The sequence below is a fragment of the Xiphias gladius genome, chromosome 14, assembly GCF_016859285.1.
Source record: "Xiphias gladius isolate SHS-SW01 ecotype Sanya breed wild chromosome 14, ASM1685928v1, whole genome shotgun sequence".
Classification (NCBI taxonomy): Eukaryota; Metazoa; Chordata; class Actinopteri; order Istiophoriformes; family Xiphiidae; genus Xiphias; species Xiphias gladius.
In genome coordinates, this window is record NC_053413.1 from 25,403,750 (window position 1) to 25,418,560 (window position 14,811).

The 14,811-nt window shown below is 44.3% G+C and overlaps 2 protein-coding genes across 2 annotated transcripts in view; both read right to left on the reverse strand.

Annotated features, from left to right (window-relative positions):
- The window catches only part of LOC120798999 (nuclear receptor coactivator 2-like), a 55,862-nt gene extending 48,297 nt beyond the window's left edge, over window positions 1-7,565 (reverse strand). Inside the window, exon 1 of the mRNA XM_040143798.1 lies at window positions 7,495-7,565. The gene's annotated coding sequence lies outside the window, so the exon portion shown is untranslated. The remainder of the gene's footprint in view (window positions 1-7,494) is intronic.
- A 2,364-nt stretch (window positions 7,566-9,929) lies between these two features.
- Window positions 9,930-14,047, reverse strand: lactb2 (lactamase, beta 2). Its single transcript, XM_040142728.1, has 7 exons — window positions 13,785-14,047; window positions 12,969-13,129; window positions 12,727-12,847; window positions 12,224-12,402; window positions 11,135-11,283; window positions 10,659-10,746; window positions 9,930-10,374 (listed from the first exon to the last, which is right to left on the reverse strand). The coding sequence occupies exons 1-7, from the start codon at window positions 13,931-13,933 to the stop codon at window positions 10,331-10,333; spliced, it is 891 nt and encodes a 296-aa protein (XP_039998662.1). The 5' UTR covers window positions 13,934-14,047; the 3' UTR covers window positions 9,930-10,330.
- Window positions 14,048-14,811: the final 764 nt, after the last annotated feature.

Consider the following 14,811-nt stretch of genomic DNA (forward strand, 5'->3'; position numbering starts at 1 on the left):
TAATAGTTAGGACATTGTGTGTGTGTGTGTGTTTGTGTGTGTGTTTGGGTGGAAAAGGTTACCTAAAATACCAAAAGAAAAGTAGTAAAAAAGAAGAAGTTGTTTTTTTTGGTCACTGGCCAAATCTGAAACATCTGTTGGCTCTTCCCCGTTGTGTGTGTTGTGTGTTGTTATTGAGTCTGTGTGTGTGTGTGTGTGTGTGTGTGCGTGTGTGTGTGTGTGCGTGAGAAACACAGCCACCCTCTCAGTCAGTTGGACACAGCCGACTCAAACCACACAACCACTTCAATATGCACCTGCCACTGCTGAGAGATAGCTGCATATAGTATATGCGCATGTCAGCCTGTGCCTGTGTGTGTGTGTGTGTGTGTGTGTGTGGGTGTGCATCAGAGTGTGTCAGTGTATGTCAGTGTGTGTGTGTGTGTGTGTGTGTGTGTGTGTGTGCGCGTGTTTGCATCAGAGTGTGTCAGTGTATGTGTGTGTGTGTGTGTGTGTGTGTGTTTGCATCAGAGTGTGTCAGTGTATGTGTGTGTGTGTGTGTGTTTGCATCAGAGTGTGTCAGTGTATGTGTGTGTGTGTTTGCATCAGAGTGTGTCAGTGTATGTGTGTGTGTGTGTGTGTTTGCATCAGAGTGTGTCAGTGTATGTGTGTGTGTAGGAGGGATGGACAGCTAATCTCTACCCAACTGCTTTGTGAATTGCACAAGCACACATGCAAGTACAAATGTTCCTGTACACACAGTGACAGAAAGAATCCGTGGCTGTGATTCAGCTCAGTTTGCGCACTTGAAAGTTGTGCCGGGTGGTGACATGTTAACCACGAAAGGTTCTTTCTTTCTCTTCGTCAAACATTCTCCAGTGCGCTAGGGCTGTCATAGTGAGTCAGACGTGGTTTAAAACTTTGTTAGAAGTGGTACTGAAGGGTAAGGACAATCAGCACCTAAACCGACCAATCTTCACACTTGCAGTGAGTCTTCAAGATGTTCAGTGTGCTACAGCTGAGTCGCTACTTAGCCATCTAGCCTGGAAAAACTACATTAGCTGTCTTTGTGTGACTGCTCTGTCAAACGCTAGTGTGTGACGTTGGTTAAAGTGACTGGTTCTTATCATGAATGGTGGGCTGACTGGCACGACCGTGACAAAAAAAACTGAGTTATTGCTTTGTGCAAAAACTGTTTAGAATGAAATTATTTCATTGGCTACGTGCAGAGAGGTTGTCCGTGTACACAGATTGGGAACCAACACCATTCCAGTTGGTTGGATTTATGATTTTATCCAATTTTAAAAGAGATTTAAAAAATATATCAAAAGTAAATACAAATAAATTCCTGCAGATTGTTCTGAAAAATAAATAATGAGTCAAAGCAGCTTTAACACTTGCAGAGCCATACCAATGGTCCGTGTTCGAGACCGAGTTTTGTTGTTTGTTTGGAGAGTTGTACCGTAACTTATTTGCAGAGGAGATAATAAAGTAGACTTTAATAAAATATCACACACACACACACACACACACACACACACACACACACACACACACACACAGTAAGACAAAGTGAGAGGGAAGAGTGAGAGAGAAACCCACAGAAAGTCCACGAGAGACATACAGGGAGACGGCCTACTTTCTGATTGTGATTAAGCTCTATGGTAACACAGTGATCCAGCCCGGAACTGGTTTACAGCACCATCACATAACAGAAGTCGACCGCGGTGTCGTAATCCTGGCCAGAATAAAAAAGTCTAATCACCATACAAATAACACAATGTTGTCTTTGAAGGGATGCTCCATCCGTCTCGATTGTGCTTACGGTGAGTCATCTTATTTTTAATGACCGCGTTTCATTAGCTAATTTTCAACCCTGGTGCATTAACTGTATATGCACATGCATCAAAATACAGACTGTGAATGTATGCGCCTCTTGCCATTCTGAACTTTCACCACGTCAAGAAACAACTTCTGCACTGGTGCTTTTTTTGCTACAACCAACAGCTCAGCAGCACAGTGTTCTGCAAATCTCGAGTTCATGCCTCAATTGTACTGAAGTCACAAAGTAACTGATGTTAGACTTGACTTGTGACATGTCTTTGTCTTTAGACTTGACTCTAACAACAGGATTCATTCAAAGAATAGTCCGGCTTCTGCCGGTGGATAGCTTTTGTTTTTACAATCGTCCTTCATCCTCAAACTCCTCACAGCACGCACCCTACCGCCACAGATGTGTGACGCTGCGCAAAGCTTCAAGCTGTGTCGGCCTCAAAGCAGTTTTGATTGCATCTGGGGAAAAAAGAGAAGTTGTGTGTAGACCGAAGTTCACAGGATTACAGGAGTATTTCTTGGTGCAACAAATTTCATAACTTATGATGAAATTACTCACTTGTCTACGGAGTTTCAGATGATTCTGAAGATAGTGTGAAAATGGGATCTGGAGAAGCTTTTAAAATGCACTTGTTATCATCTGATAGCAGAGTATCAAACCTGAACTATTAAATTTACACCCTGCCATGAATTTTGGCTCCAATAACCACAACAGTACTTCTTGGACTCATTAACCTTCTCACTGCCATCCTAGGAACAACGTCCCACCCACCGCCAAAAAGCGTGGTTGAACACCAGGATTAGCTCTGGCCGCGGCCTACGTTTGTTCTGCAAAAGCCTGTTATGCTATTAGCTTGTATTATCCGGCTGATAGGCCCGTGGAGTCTCTCTCTCTCTCTCTAACCCAGCTCTGCCGTCACAGTGCAGGAGAATTACAGCCACCGTCAGCTCCAGCTAACCAAATTAGCACTTGTTATGCAACCTGCTAGACTTGGCTCCCAGGTATGGTGCTTCAGCCCTGCACAGCTTTCACATAAGTTGGCCCCGCTGAGTGCTACAAGGCTGGCTTCACGCATGTTGGTGTTCTTGTTAAAGCACGTAAAGACTGATGTCTGATTGTGCTTCCTGGACGAGATGCGCAAATGCCAGAATTTCTTTCCCGCTTGGAAATTCACGGCACAAAAGACGTGAAAGTCTGCATTTAGAGAAAGAAAGTCAATCAAACGAGATTTCTGAGATAATTTGTAACATCACGTCGGCATGGTGGCACACAAAATTCCTCTCGTTGAACTTTGACCTGTAAAGTTGCATGATAAGTGAACAGAAACAGTGCCGTCTTGACTCTTCTCGTGTTTGAAAATGAAGGAGTCGCTGATTCCAGCAGTGTCCCTACATCCTGTTTTGTACAACACTGCACTACGAGGATACACACGGCAGCATCACTTTCATTGACTGGTTACAGGCTATGAATAGCCTTACGTCTGACCCGTGACATCACATCCCGTTTCGGTGCTGAGTGCAGGGCAATAAAAAGAAAGCCTCAAACTTACTAGCTACCTCGGATCATTTCAGATTTCAGATTGCTACGTCGGGTAGTGTCTGTTTGGGTTGTGTGTCTTTGTGCTCCTGTCTTCCTGTTGGTGGAGTTTCTGAGTAGAAGAGGAAGGCTTGAGAATCCCGTTGCACTTTTTCAGGCAGTTGCTTTCCCAGAAATAAAGCAGACAGAAAAAGATACCATTTACAGCAAGACTTCATGTCGAACAATAATGACGCGGTAATAAAACCCATGAAACATCCGCGACATGTTACGGCGCTATAAATCAGGCGAGCCACTGACTGCACAGAGCACTGTGCACACGTTAGCCGGGGCCCCGTCCGTAAGGGTAATCCCACTGTGGCTGCCGGCTGAAGAAAGGATGAAAAGCTTGATTCATTTGTTAACCGGTAAAAAATGCAGGCATCCTCAGCAAACATTAACGTACGTCCCAGTTGACCCATCTGATAGTATTTTATATTTGTGGTCCTGTCACAAAAACCTTGGAGACATCCGGTTGGCTGTTTACAATACTGGCTAAAATGCAGAATAATAAAAACAAACAAAAAAAGTTTCTCCAAAAGGGTTGGTTATTTTCCCCGGGGAATGTACACAATCTGTTAATAAGACTGGGAAATATGGTGATACTATTATTTACAAAATAAAACATAATGAAAGATGTTGCTTAATTCCTAGTCCTCACATTCCCATAAATGCGCAGTCTTCGATTATTTATACAGATTACGTACGGCAACTGATATAACGTTTGACGAATAAAGCATGGTAGACATCAGATGGTACATGTGCACACTGCACGTGTGTGTGGTGCTGCTTAATTAGAGCACTTGGTCTCAGGAGGATCAGACCTGAAAGACGACTGTCTCTGCTGTGTGACAGAAAGCCAGGTGGCAGTGTGTGTGTGTGTGTGTGTCGGATAAGACTGTGGTAGTGAAGAGCCAGACATAAAAAAACACAGCTCAGTAGACAAATGCTCACTCGCCCACACATACTAAATACCAGTACATATACAGATGAACCAGGGGAGTAGAATGAAATGGGCCAGAGCGCATCTGGAAACAGTCCGAAGTGAAAAAAGAAAAGAAAAAAAAAATCAGCTTGTGGGTGTCAAGTACTCATCCTCTGAAGGCTTGAAAGGTGGCTCTGGAGAGTCTGTGGTTTGCTCCTATGCGGAGGACACCAGCTGTTGGATTATGTGAATCCAAGCTCACTGAGAAGTGTCCATCGGGTTTGGTTGGTTACAGCAAAATGTCTGACAATGCCAATGCCGTCAGACTCCATTACCGCGGTAAAATGTTTACATTCGCATCACCTGGTCAGTATGAACTTGTTCAACGGCGTATGAGAGAACAGTAGACCCTGGAAGACAGAGCATCTAGTGTTGAATCTTGGAGATGTTTTCATGTAGTTTTCATTATTTTACCACTACCTTCATGTGTGAGGACATTCTGTCTGTCAAATTCATGTGACTAAGCATTAGGATATTAAAACTACGGTTATGTTTAAATCAGGAACAGGACACCGCATCTCGGAGCAAGGATTTGATGATGATGGTTTAAAATGAGCATACGTATTTCTTTAGCATGGATTTGCATGCTGGGGATAAGACCTGGTGGAAAACCTGCTGTAGAGAACTGCACATTCAAGCTTCTGCCCTTCCTCCTCCTCCTCCTCCTCCTGTTGCCGCTGCTGCTGCTGCTGCTGCTGCTGCTGTCATTGGTCAGGGCATTATTTGAGCCCTCACGTGGTTTAGTGAATTCAAGCGACTAAGGATCCCACACTGGGCAAGCTGCCAATCTCATGTTAAGATCTCGTTCTTAAGGACATTCCTGCACTCTTGCTGCAGCACTATGAGGTACTTTTGGCAGTGAAACGGTATTTAAGCAGACAAATTACTACCCTGGTACATTAAAGTTGACCGAGTTGACCAAATAATAATAAAGCAGTAACAAAGTCAAATTAGAGACAGATCCAGGTCCATCCGTGAACATAGAAAACAAGCATGCACAATTTTTGTTTCATGTTTTCCGGACACCCTCAACCTTTTAAGTAAGACAAAGGGGCCAAACAGGTTACAGAAATGAGCTCTTAGAGAAGGGGGATACGAGCAGAGCCTGGCAACCTGGTGTACATGTTGCAATCCTTTTCAAAGTTCACTTTGGGGTGCAGGGAAGAGCAAATAAGCTTGAAAGAGCCAAAAAACCATGAGTCCAGCCCTGAAAGATAACATATCCAAAGGAGTCAGATGGCACCTGTCACGTAGGCAAATTTACAGGTTCCCTATATTAACATACCAGCACATCGGCAAACACAGAAAAACCCGCACAACAGCAAATAAAGACAAATTCTTGTACCTGCACTGACATATACCTACCTCACTGTTAGACCTTCACCCCAAAGCAGAAGCTTTATATGCAGATTATGAACTCCACCTTCAGGAACCACAGACTCTGGGCTCCTTTATGGGGGACTTCAATGACTTGAGAGAGATGAGAGATGCATTCAATTTGTTTTCATTTTTGTCCTGCCACCTGTCGTGCTGTACTTTTTCCCCTGGTTTATTGTGTTTAACCCGCCTCCGTTTCCACTGGGATTGTTGTGAGCGGGATTATGATCTAGAAATAATACATTATTTTAAATCGCTTCTGCTTTTGCCAGGATCAGTTTTATTACTGTTTGTTTGGTACCGCATGATTACAACTTATTACCTCAAAAAAAAAAAAAAGAAAAGGTTTTATGAAGAGACGCCTCATCATCTCATTGCTCTAGTGGCTGGTCTTTAAACTGCCAAAATAACAAGAATGAACAAGAACAAGACTGGACACTGGTTGATTTTCTCTTAAACACTAAACACGACGAGAAGACCAAAAGCAATCGAGGGAGATAGTGTTATATGAATGCTGGGCTTGAACATACCAGTTGTAAAACACCAGCAACTATGTACTTGGCTGTAATTTTGTAAACGTTGTTACCTCAATAAACAGTCCTGGGACAAATACTTTTTGACAGCTTCAACACAACAACACGCCACATGGCGGTTCACCGTAAAACCGTGTATCTGTAACTAACCGCTGTCATCCACACGCCATTAAATTCAACCAATCAATCAAAAAGTGTAATTGCCTACCGTCTCGGAATCGACTGGTGTTTTATTTTGAAACAACACACAGGAACCGTACGGCTGTGCTTATTCCACTTGACGCCTGAGTTGGTTGAGGAAGTCCGAGCAATATCAATCGGGAATAACTCAAATTTTATTCTTCTCAGTATAACAAGTTAAAATTCACTTTAGTCAAATAAACACCTTAAAAAAAAACCCAGATAAAAATCGACCGAGGCCTAAATTTTAGGGTCGTGAAATTTTTACTTTTGACAACAGCTAAACACGAACGCAGGCGGCTGTAGCTAGCGCAGGGGCTGACGGTTCACATGAGCCCGCACTGGCCGCTGGTGTTGATCGGGAAGCGGCTTTTAACAGCTAACTGTTAAAAGTTAAAAAGCAAAGTCCCGGTCGGGATATTTGAGCAGTTATCACACATTGTTTGAACACGCTAGACACGTTAGCGTTTACTTTTTTTGTTTTGTTTTGTCCCCCCCCCCCCCAAACAAAGACTTGTGACCTGGCGAGCGGATATAACAAATAACCGGCGAAAAGTAGCGTGTTTGAACCGTCTAGCTAACGACAGTTTCGCCTAAAAATCCGGTGGGGTTACCGGTGGCTGTCAAGTCTCGTCAGTTCGCCCGACGAGCCTTGACGTGTGGACTCACCAGCGGCTCATTAAAAGAGGCTTAAACACCGCGGACACTGAAAAAAAAATAAAAATAAATAACCTGCACGGTAAATACGATTCCGACGTTATTTGCCGGACTAAACTAGTTCACCCTTTAAACGCCACACAAATGCCGTAACGGTAACGTCGCGGCGCCATTAAGGGGGCGAAGATGCACCACCAAGTCCGGGAAACTCGGCATAAACTGGTACAGACACTTTACACGAGCGCCTACGGGAATATTACATGGTTGATTTTGGGGGGTGGGGTGGGACTGGAGGGGTGTGTGTGTGTGTGTGTGTGTGTGTGTCTCCGGTGTGGCAGGGGGGAGGGGTGTCAAGCGAATGACAGGAAACTTACCTGAGAGTTGAGCAGGCGTGGGGTGCGCGCCGAGCGGGATGTGTCTCTCGGTGTCGACGGCGCGGCGTCGGTCAGCGGGACTGAGCGGCGGCGGCAGCGTCCAGGGCCGGAGCCGCCATGTTCCTCTGGCTCAGAGGCTCCTCGGCTGTTTATCTTTACCAGTAGACCCCCCCCTCCTCCTCCGTCCTCCTCCTCCTCCTCCACCACCACCACCACCACCTCCTCCACTCATCTCATTACCACACTGCAGAGCTGGGTGTCGGCTCTTTAACCCAGGCAAGCTGAAATGAAACCAAATATCTAGTAATGATGTTTGTTTTTTTTTTTTCCTGTTTGCTACAGAAACATTTTTGGAACAAATTCAGGCAAAGACGATTTTGAAAATGAATTACTTTTAGACCACATTATGTGCCACTTTGTTTTGTCATTAAACCTTTAAGTTGTAGTATTCTATGTTAAATTTTGCAGCTTTACCAAAATAATTAAAAAAAAAAATGTCATGTGTATCTGTTCTGGTTATTGTCCACACACGTACTTTTCTGGTTTTGTTTTTAAAAGGAAATAGTACGTCTTTTCTCTCGGTGCATCCCTAAGGTCTCCGTTGAAAAGCCTTGAAATTGTTTTGTTTGACTAGTTTTATCACCAGCTGGTCGAGAGAAATTACAGATTTGGCCCCACGAGGCTCGTGTCTATCAGCAGTTCCCGGCCAGATGTTAAAATACGCCCCTAAAAAAATCAAGATTAACACGTCGCACACACGGCGTCTGTGCAAATCACAAGTGAATACTGACCTCGGGACAGTGTGTAGTTCATTGCTATCACTGTAACACACAGTCGCCCATTCTGCAACTAACACACACACACTCACACACGTGGCCGTAACACTCAGGTAGTAGTGGTTCCACTCATTAATCTGTGTCTTTCTCTCTGTCAGTTACTTCATTGTGTTACTGGGGCCACTCTTTCAGCCATGTCAGCCCCCCCGGGACGTAGAAAAAGGCACAGAGAAAGCTCGTCCTTCAGCTCTGGGAAAAGCCCCGCCGACCCCCCCGGAGCAGCCCGGATCCATTCTGAGAAACGAGAACTGATCAGTCACCGACGGGCGGGTTGGCCCGGAGGTTGAAAGTCCACACGGAGCAACAGATCTGATCAATACTCGTGGGAATATTGGGTCGTCACGCTGATTTAGCTGATATTATCTGGTCAAAGCTGTTTTTTTTGGTTGTTTTTTTTAATGTGGTAAACTAAAGTATTCATGCGTTTTATAGTTAATATGTATATATATATATATAAATATCACCATGAGACACCCCCCTCAGAATGGTCTAATAATAAACACAGACGCACGATAATTCACATTCGTGCTCAGAAAAATACATCAGCTGGCAGTGGCATACTGTAGATCATTGAGTAGCTTTGGAATATCTTTTCCAACACACATTCACAATCTTTACAACTGTTTCTTTGAAACAAAAGTCTGAGTATCTGTAATGTTTGGGATACGTTGCAGTGTCGCAACCGCAAAGTCTCACAACTTACCATTCGAGTCATCTGCCGATAAAATGAGTTGGCAGCTACTGCCACCTAGCGACTGACCGAAAGCGTGTGCGCGGCATCTCGAAGGCACGAGGCTCACCGAGTGCTCGATCTTCACGGCTGAAATCGAATAAAATCAAAGTTTGGGGGGGAAAAAAAAAAAAAGCTGAAGTGGTGGTCTGGAGAGTCATGTGCGAGAGCATCTGTCGTCTGTCGCAGTCTTACTTCACCCGGTGCCTCCATCGCAGGGGGGCCTCTATGAACAAAATCCACCTCTTGGAAAATCCTGTCCCGGGATAAACTGAGCACACACCAGCGCCGGGAAGGCGCCAGCAGCATAACGGGCAAGAATTATTTAACGGAACAAATGTTTTCAGACCAGACCCCCTCAGGGCTTTATTGATAAGCAGATTCAGTTATATACTGTACAGTGTAGGCTGTATATACTGTATATTACTATATAATGTGAATCAGTGTATATCCTACCCAACATACGCACATGATGAAGTCCTGAGGAAGACTACTTTGATAAAACATTAAGTCTGTTAATTAAGTTTGGCAGGACTACGTGTGAGCAGCTACAAGCTCTTCAATCCTATCCTCTTATCTTATTCCCAGCTAGACGGTTTTTCCAAAGTTAAAGGGACATTTTACATCAGTTGACTAAATCCTGCAGTGGCGGTAGATAGCGAATAGAATCAGAAGAGGGGGGAGAAAAAGACAGGTTTTTTTGTACCAAACTCCACTGTTAAAATGGTTATTTCACTTTAGATTGTTAGGTCTAGGGCCACGGCCGGAGTTACGGTCTGCTATTTCAGCAAAGGCAGCAGAATTTGTTTTAAGTTAACAAAAGTGCTGCTTGAGAGAGGCTGGAAAAAAAAAAAAAAAGAAGCCTCAGAGAAGGCAGAAGACAAGCAATTTAATTCAGTCAGATGAGGGCACTGTGGCACGCTGAGCTCACTGTAGGACGGGGGCTAATCTTCCTTTCAGCTACAGGTACAATTCAGACGACCTCCAGACAAAATTTTAGCCTTGTTTAACTTCGACACGGGCTGCAGCTCAGTCCTGGTGACTCCTGCTGGTGGGCGTGCTTCGTGTGCTCTAGGTCGGGAAACCTCCAAGGCGACAAAGCCGGATTTTCCATTACTACTGTCCTTCAGTCAGCAGACCTACGGTATTTCAGCACAAGCATTATGTTGGAGGGTTATCGTTTTCGACCGAAGAATTTGGAACCGTCGAGCAGATGGATTTTCCCTCATCCTGGCGACGCGATCCATTAGAGTCCATCTCTCGGTGGACATCAAAGGTTACTCTTCCATTTGGTGTTCTTTGAGGACTCATTAACTGTAAAAAAAACAAACAAAAACAAAACAAAAAAAGGTTAACATTTGTTGACAGTTGGTGGGTGCACTTTCTAATTTGCATCACAGCCCATTCAGCAGATATCACGGGCCCTTGACCTTGCCACATAATGTTGAAACTGCCTGCACGGCCAGAATGTGTCTGGTTCGGTTAAACTGACTCCTGAATCCAAATAAATCGAATCTAATAAAATGAACTTGTCACTGGTCAAAACTAATGCTGTACAATAGGTTTTTGCAGTGAGAAATAAGAAAGAAGTCACATACCTGAGCTAATCTTTCCTTCTTTCTCCAGTTTCTTTAAGTGATGGACCAAGTTCACATTAGCTGCTTGGTGCAGGTGTTCGGGGGTGTCCTGGAAAACAAGCAGTGAACAGCTGTGAAAAGCATTTTTCCGTGGCCCAAAAAGCTTCCGATCGCCCCTGTGAACAAGAATGGGTGGCTTTGTGTGATTGGTGGCAGGCTGTGTATTTTCAGGTCACTTCCGCAGACTTATTCCAGCTCTAGCATCATGATTTAGTATGTTCACTTTGTATTTTGAGGAACTCTCTAATCGCATCTGCGCCCACTGTGACCTGAAAGCGTCTCAATTTGGTGCGAGTGCCACCAAACAAGCTGATATGACATTTTACAACACTCCAAACCGGGTCGGGGTGTACTACACTGCTGGTCTTAGCCTCGGTACTCGCTCCACTCAGCCCTGGGGTTCAGGCGTCAGAGTAAGGCGGGGATTTTGTCCTGACCTTGTAGACGATCTTTACGAGCTCCATGGACGAGAAAGGCTTTCCCGCTCCGTCCCGAATGGCCGCCAGGATCTGCTGCTCTCTTTGGTCCCGGTGGCTAATGTAGTGTCTGATTTTAGAGCCAGCATCCTGAACCACAGGGCCATGACCTGCACAGAGCAAAGAAGCAGAGTTTTTGTCCAATCATCTGAAGATTTTTTTGATGAATGAGCACCAGACTGATGTTCATTCACTTAAAACGTCAATTTAAAAGTGTGAATCATGTGTAATCATTTCGTTTTCAAACCGTTTCAGTTTATTAAATAAAGTGATTTTGGAAGCGCCACGCTTTGGTTTGTTTGTGTGGTTGAATTGACAGGAGGTGGCTCTTAACACACCAATAGAGAAAAATTACTTTTGGTTCCAAAGGAAAAAGGTAGAAATTAGTGGGGAAGAAGAAGCAAAACTAACAGTACTGAAATGAAATAAATACAAGTTGATCAACAGAAAACGGGCCGACAACATTTGTGTCAATTAACCGCTGGTTGCATCTTCTCAAATATGAGGATTTGGGCCTTTCCTTCCTTGTATTTTATAGAAAAATTAATCAAAGAATTTGAAAAAAAATATGAATAAATCATCATCATCATCATCATCATCATTATTATTGCAGCCCGAAAACTTATTTTAGCATCTTTAATGAAACCGTGAGAATCAATATTGAAAGGGATGAAAAACATGAAATATGAGAAGCGAGCTTCTGATTGGAGCAGCACTTCCCACTGCCTTATTACTCCCTCAGCACTGAGGTGCCCTTGAGCAAAGCCGATAACCCCCCGCCTGCCCCAGTACGGGTGCTTTCCCGTCTCTTATTACCACCACTGAGATGCCCTGGGCCCTTAACTCCCGACAGGCCGACTGTGTTGACACTGGGCAGCTTCCAGGTGTAAATGTGTGTAACTGTGCGTGTTTGCGAACAGGCCTTTTTTTTTTTTTTTTAATAAGAGCATCACGCTCTGAGTAGCTTCCCTGGATAAATTAAGGTTGAAAAAGAAACGAAAAAATATTCAAGAAAGAGTGTAGCACACACACCGGCATGTGCTCACCCACCAGGGTAGATGAGGTTGGCCTGAGAGTCCAGCAGGACCTTCAGAGATTTCATGTAGTCGTAGAGGTCCTCGAACACGGCCGTGCCCTCGCCCAGGACGCAGTCTCCAGAGAAGAGCGCGTGCTCCTCCTCCAGCAGCAGGGCCATGTGGTCATCAGTGTGACCCGGGGTGAACAAAACTCTGGGAAACAGAAATATAAAACATGGCTCTATGCTCAGATAGCTGACCGTAAATTTCTTCAACATATTCTACATTTTCATCTTGAGAAATGAAAATTCATTATTTGTTATTTTGACTCATCTTTCTCATATGTTTACTGTCTATGTTTTTGGTTTGGTCTTTTAGTTGTTGATTTTTATTTCTTTCTTATATATATATATATATAAAATATACATACACAAAATATACATACACACATACACACACACATATATATACACATATACGCATATAAACACACACGTACACACACACACACTCAACTTGCATATAAACTGTACCAACTTGAGTGTCGCCCCCTCTGTCAGGATGACATCTCCATCTTTCAGGTAACTATAGCTCTTGTTTCCAGCTGTCTCTCTGACTTGGCTTGAGCGAGGCAGTTTGCTGACCCGTACCTCAGGACCTGCAGGGGAGGGACAACAGAGAAATGCCGGGCAGAAATGCAGGACTGAACGGTTACAATCTTGAAACGGGGTTAAAAGGCCCCGGGGTCATTAAACCTGTTCCACACATTCTGTCCTCACCAGCGATGTCCCTGCAGATGTCCTCCACTCCTCCAGTGTGGTCAAGATGCCAGTGTGTGACGATGATCTCCTGGATGCTGGTGTTGAACTGTGTCAGGGCCTGTTTCAGACTGCTGATGTATTCAGGCACAGCAGGCTCTCCGGTGTCTATCAGCAGCCGTCTGGAATAAGATCACACATTTCACATGAGGCTTTAAGCATAGCTATCCATATTCATATACACAAATTCTACTCATTTATTAAGTACTCCTATTTTGCTTTTGCAATCTAACTTTATTTTATTTTTTGACATTACATTTTTATAATCCATACAATATAGAATTAAGTATTGTTTTGTTTTGGGTATCAGTATTTTTGTATTATGTACTAAGAATATTATTGCAAGTAAGGTATGGATGTAGAATTTTATGATAGAATATAAAGAACAAACAAAAAAAAAAAACTTTTCCTCAAGTATATCTAACCTTACTCAATTACTTTTGAAAATTACTCCAAATAATTATTATTTTCAAAATTGGATCTATGCCGAATTAATCAGTGGGTCCTGGCAATTCAGTATACATCTTCAGTCTTGGTCTGTACGCTACGTATTTAAGCCTACAAGCAAGGAAACAATGAATTTGGAAAATATTGAACGGAGTTCGCATGACGTCCTTTTCGAGGGGCTAAACGGGGCATACTGAGGGCTACCTGGACGTCTTTGGCCAGACAGCCTATTCCAAATACAGTCATGCAAAAAAAAAAAACCAAACCATGTTGAAGGAGGCTTCATTTTGCAAACATAATAATGGCTAATATTAACTGGATTTTTGTCACCTTTCCCCGGTGCCAACCAGGTAAGTGTTGGTTCCCTGCAGAGTCATCGGTCCCGGGTTGCAGCCCAGAACCCGGACGACTCGGGCGGACAGCTGCTCTATCCGAGGAATAATTGCCCTCGTAACTGGAGCCAATGTCATGTTAGCCATGGAGTAAAAGTGCAAAACACACGGAGTTTAAAGTCCAGGAAAACGATACCCCCCCGACATCCGGGGCACATGCCGGAAGCTGCATGTGATCGCCGTGTACTTCCTGTATGTCCCAAAGCAGCCTTCAAAATAAAGGTCACGTATCACCAGCGTTGCTTTGAGTAGTAGCAGCAGTGGTGGTTGTGTTTTGTTTGACTAAACGTTGTGTTTTCACATCACCGACTCTCGTTTGACGCCGAACTGTCACTTCTCCTCCTGCTGCCGCAGTGTTCCCCCTTCCCCGGTGATAAATGATCTTGCCTTCACCGCAGCAGTGAGTCACAACGTTTTGCCGTTCCTCCGTCATGGCCGTTGTCGGCTCATCTGTGGTGCATTGCTCTGATTTATTTTTATTTCTTCTCACGTCCCTCTGCCTTACTACGTGAGGATTTATACGTATGTTCCTTTTTGTTTACATTGTCACCTTAGTTTGCGGAGAGCTAAACCTGGAGCTTCCTGACCTCTCCTGTCACATCCGTTTCATTTCTGTGCCAAACACGGATTTTTGTTAAATTAAAATGAATAAGGAAGCGCGGTCAGTTATTGCCGCATCGCGAGGAGAGACGCGGCTCCGACCAGGCTGCACGGGCCCGTCATGGGACGTTCACCAAATATCCGTCAGGATAAATGCCAGTGAAAAGGCCAGTGGGACGAACCAAACCAAACACTAGGTGGGGCCGTTGTCCGGTCTGATGAAGGCTCGGTCGACTCTCGGCTCACGAGCGGCACCGTGGCCCTGAAACACGTTGCGCGTTCCCGCGCGATCAGCGTTTCTCCGAACGAGAATTGTACCGATCGGCAACGACAACGTTGCCCGGTCACAGCCCCTCACAGCTCAG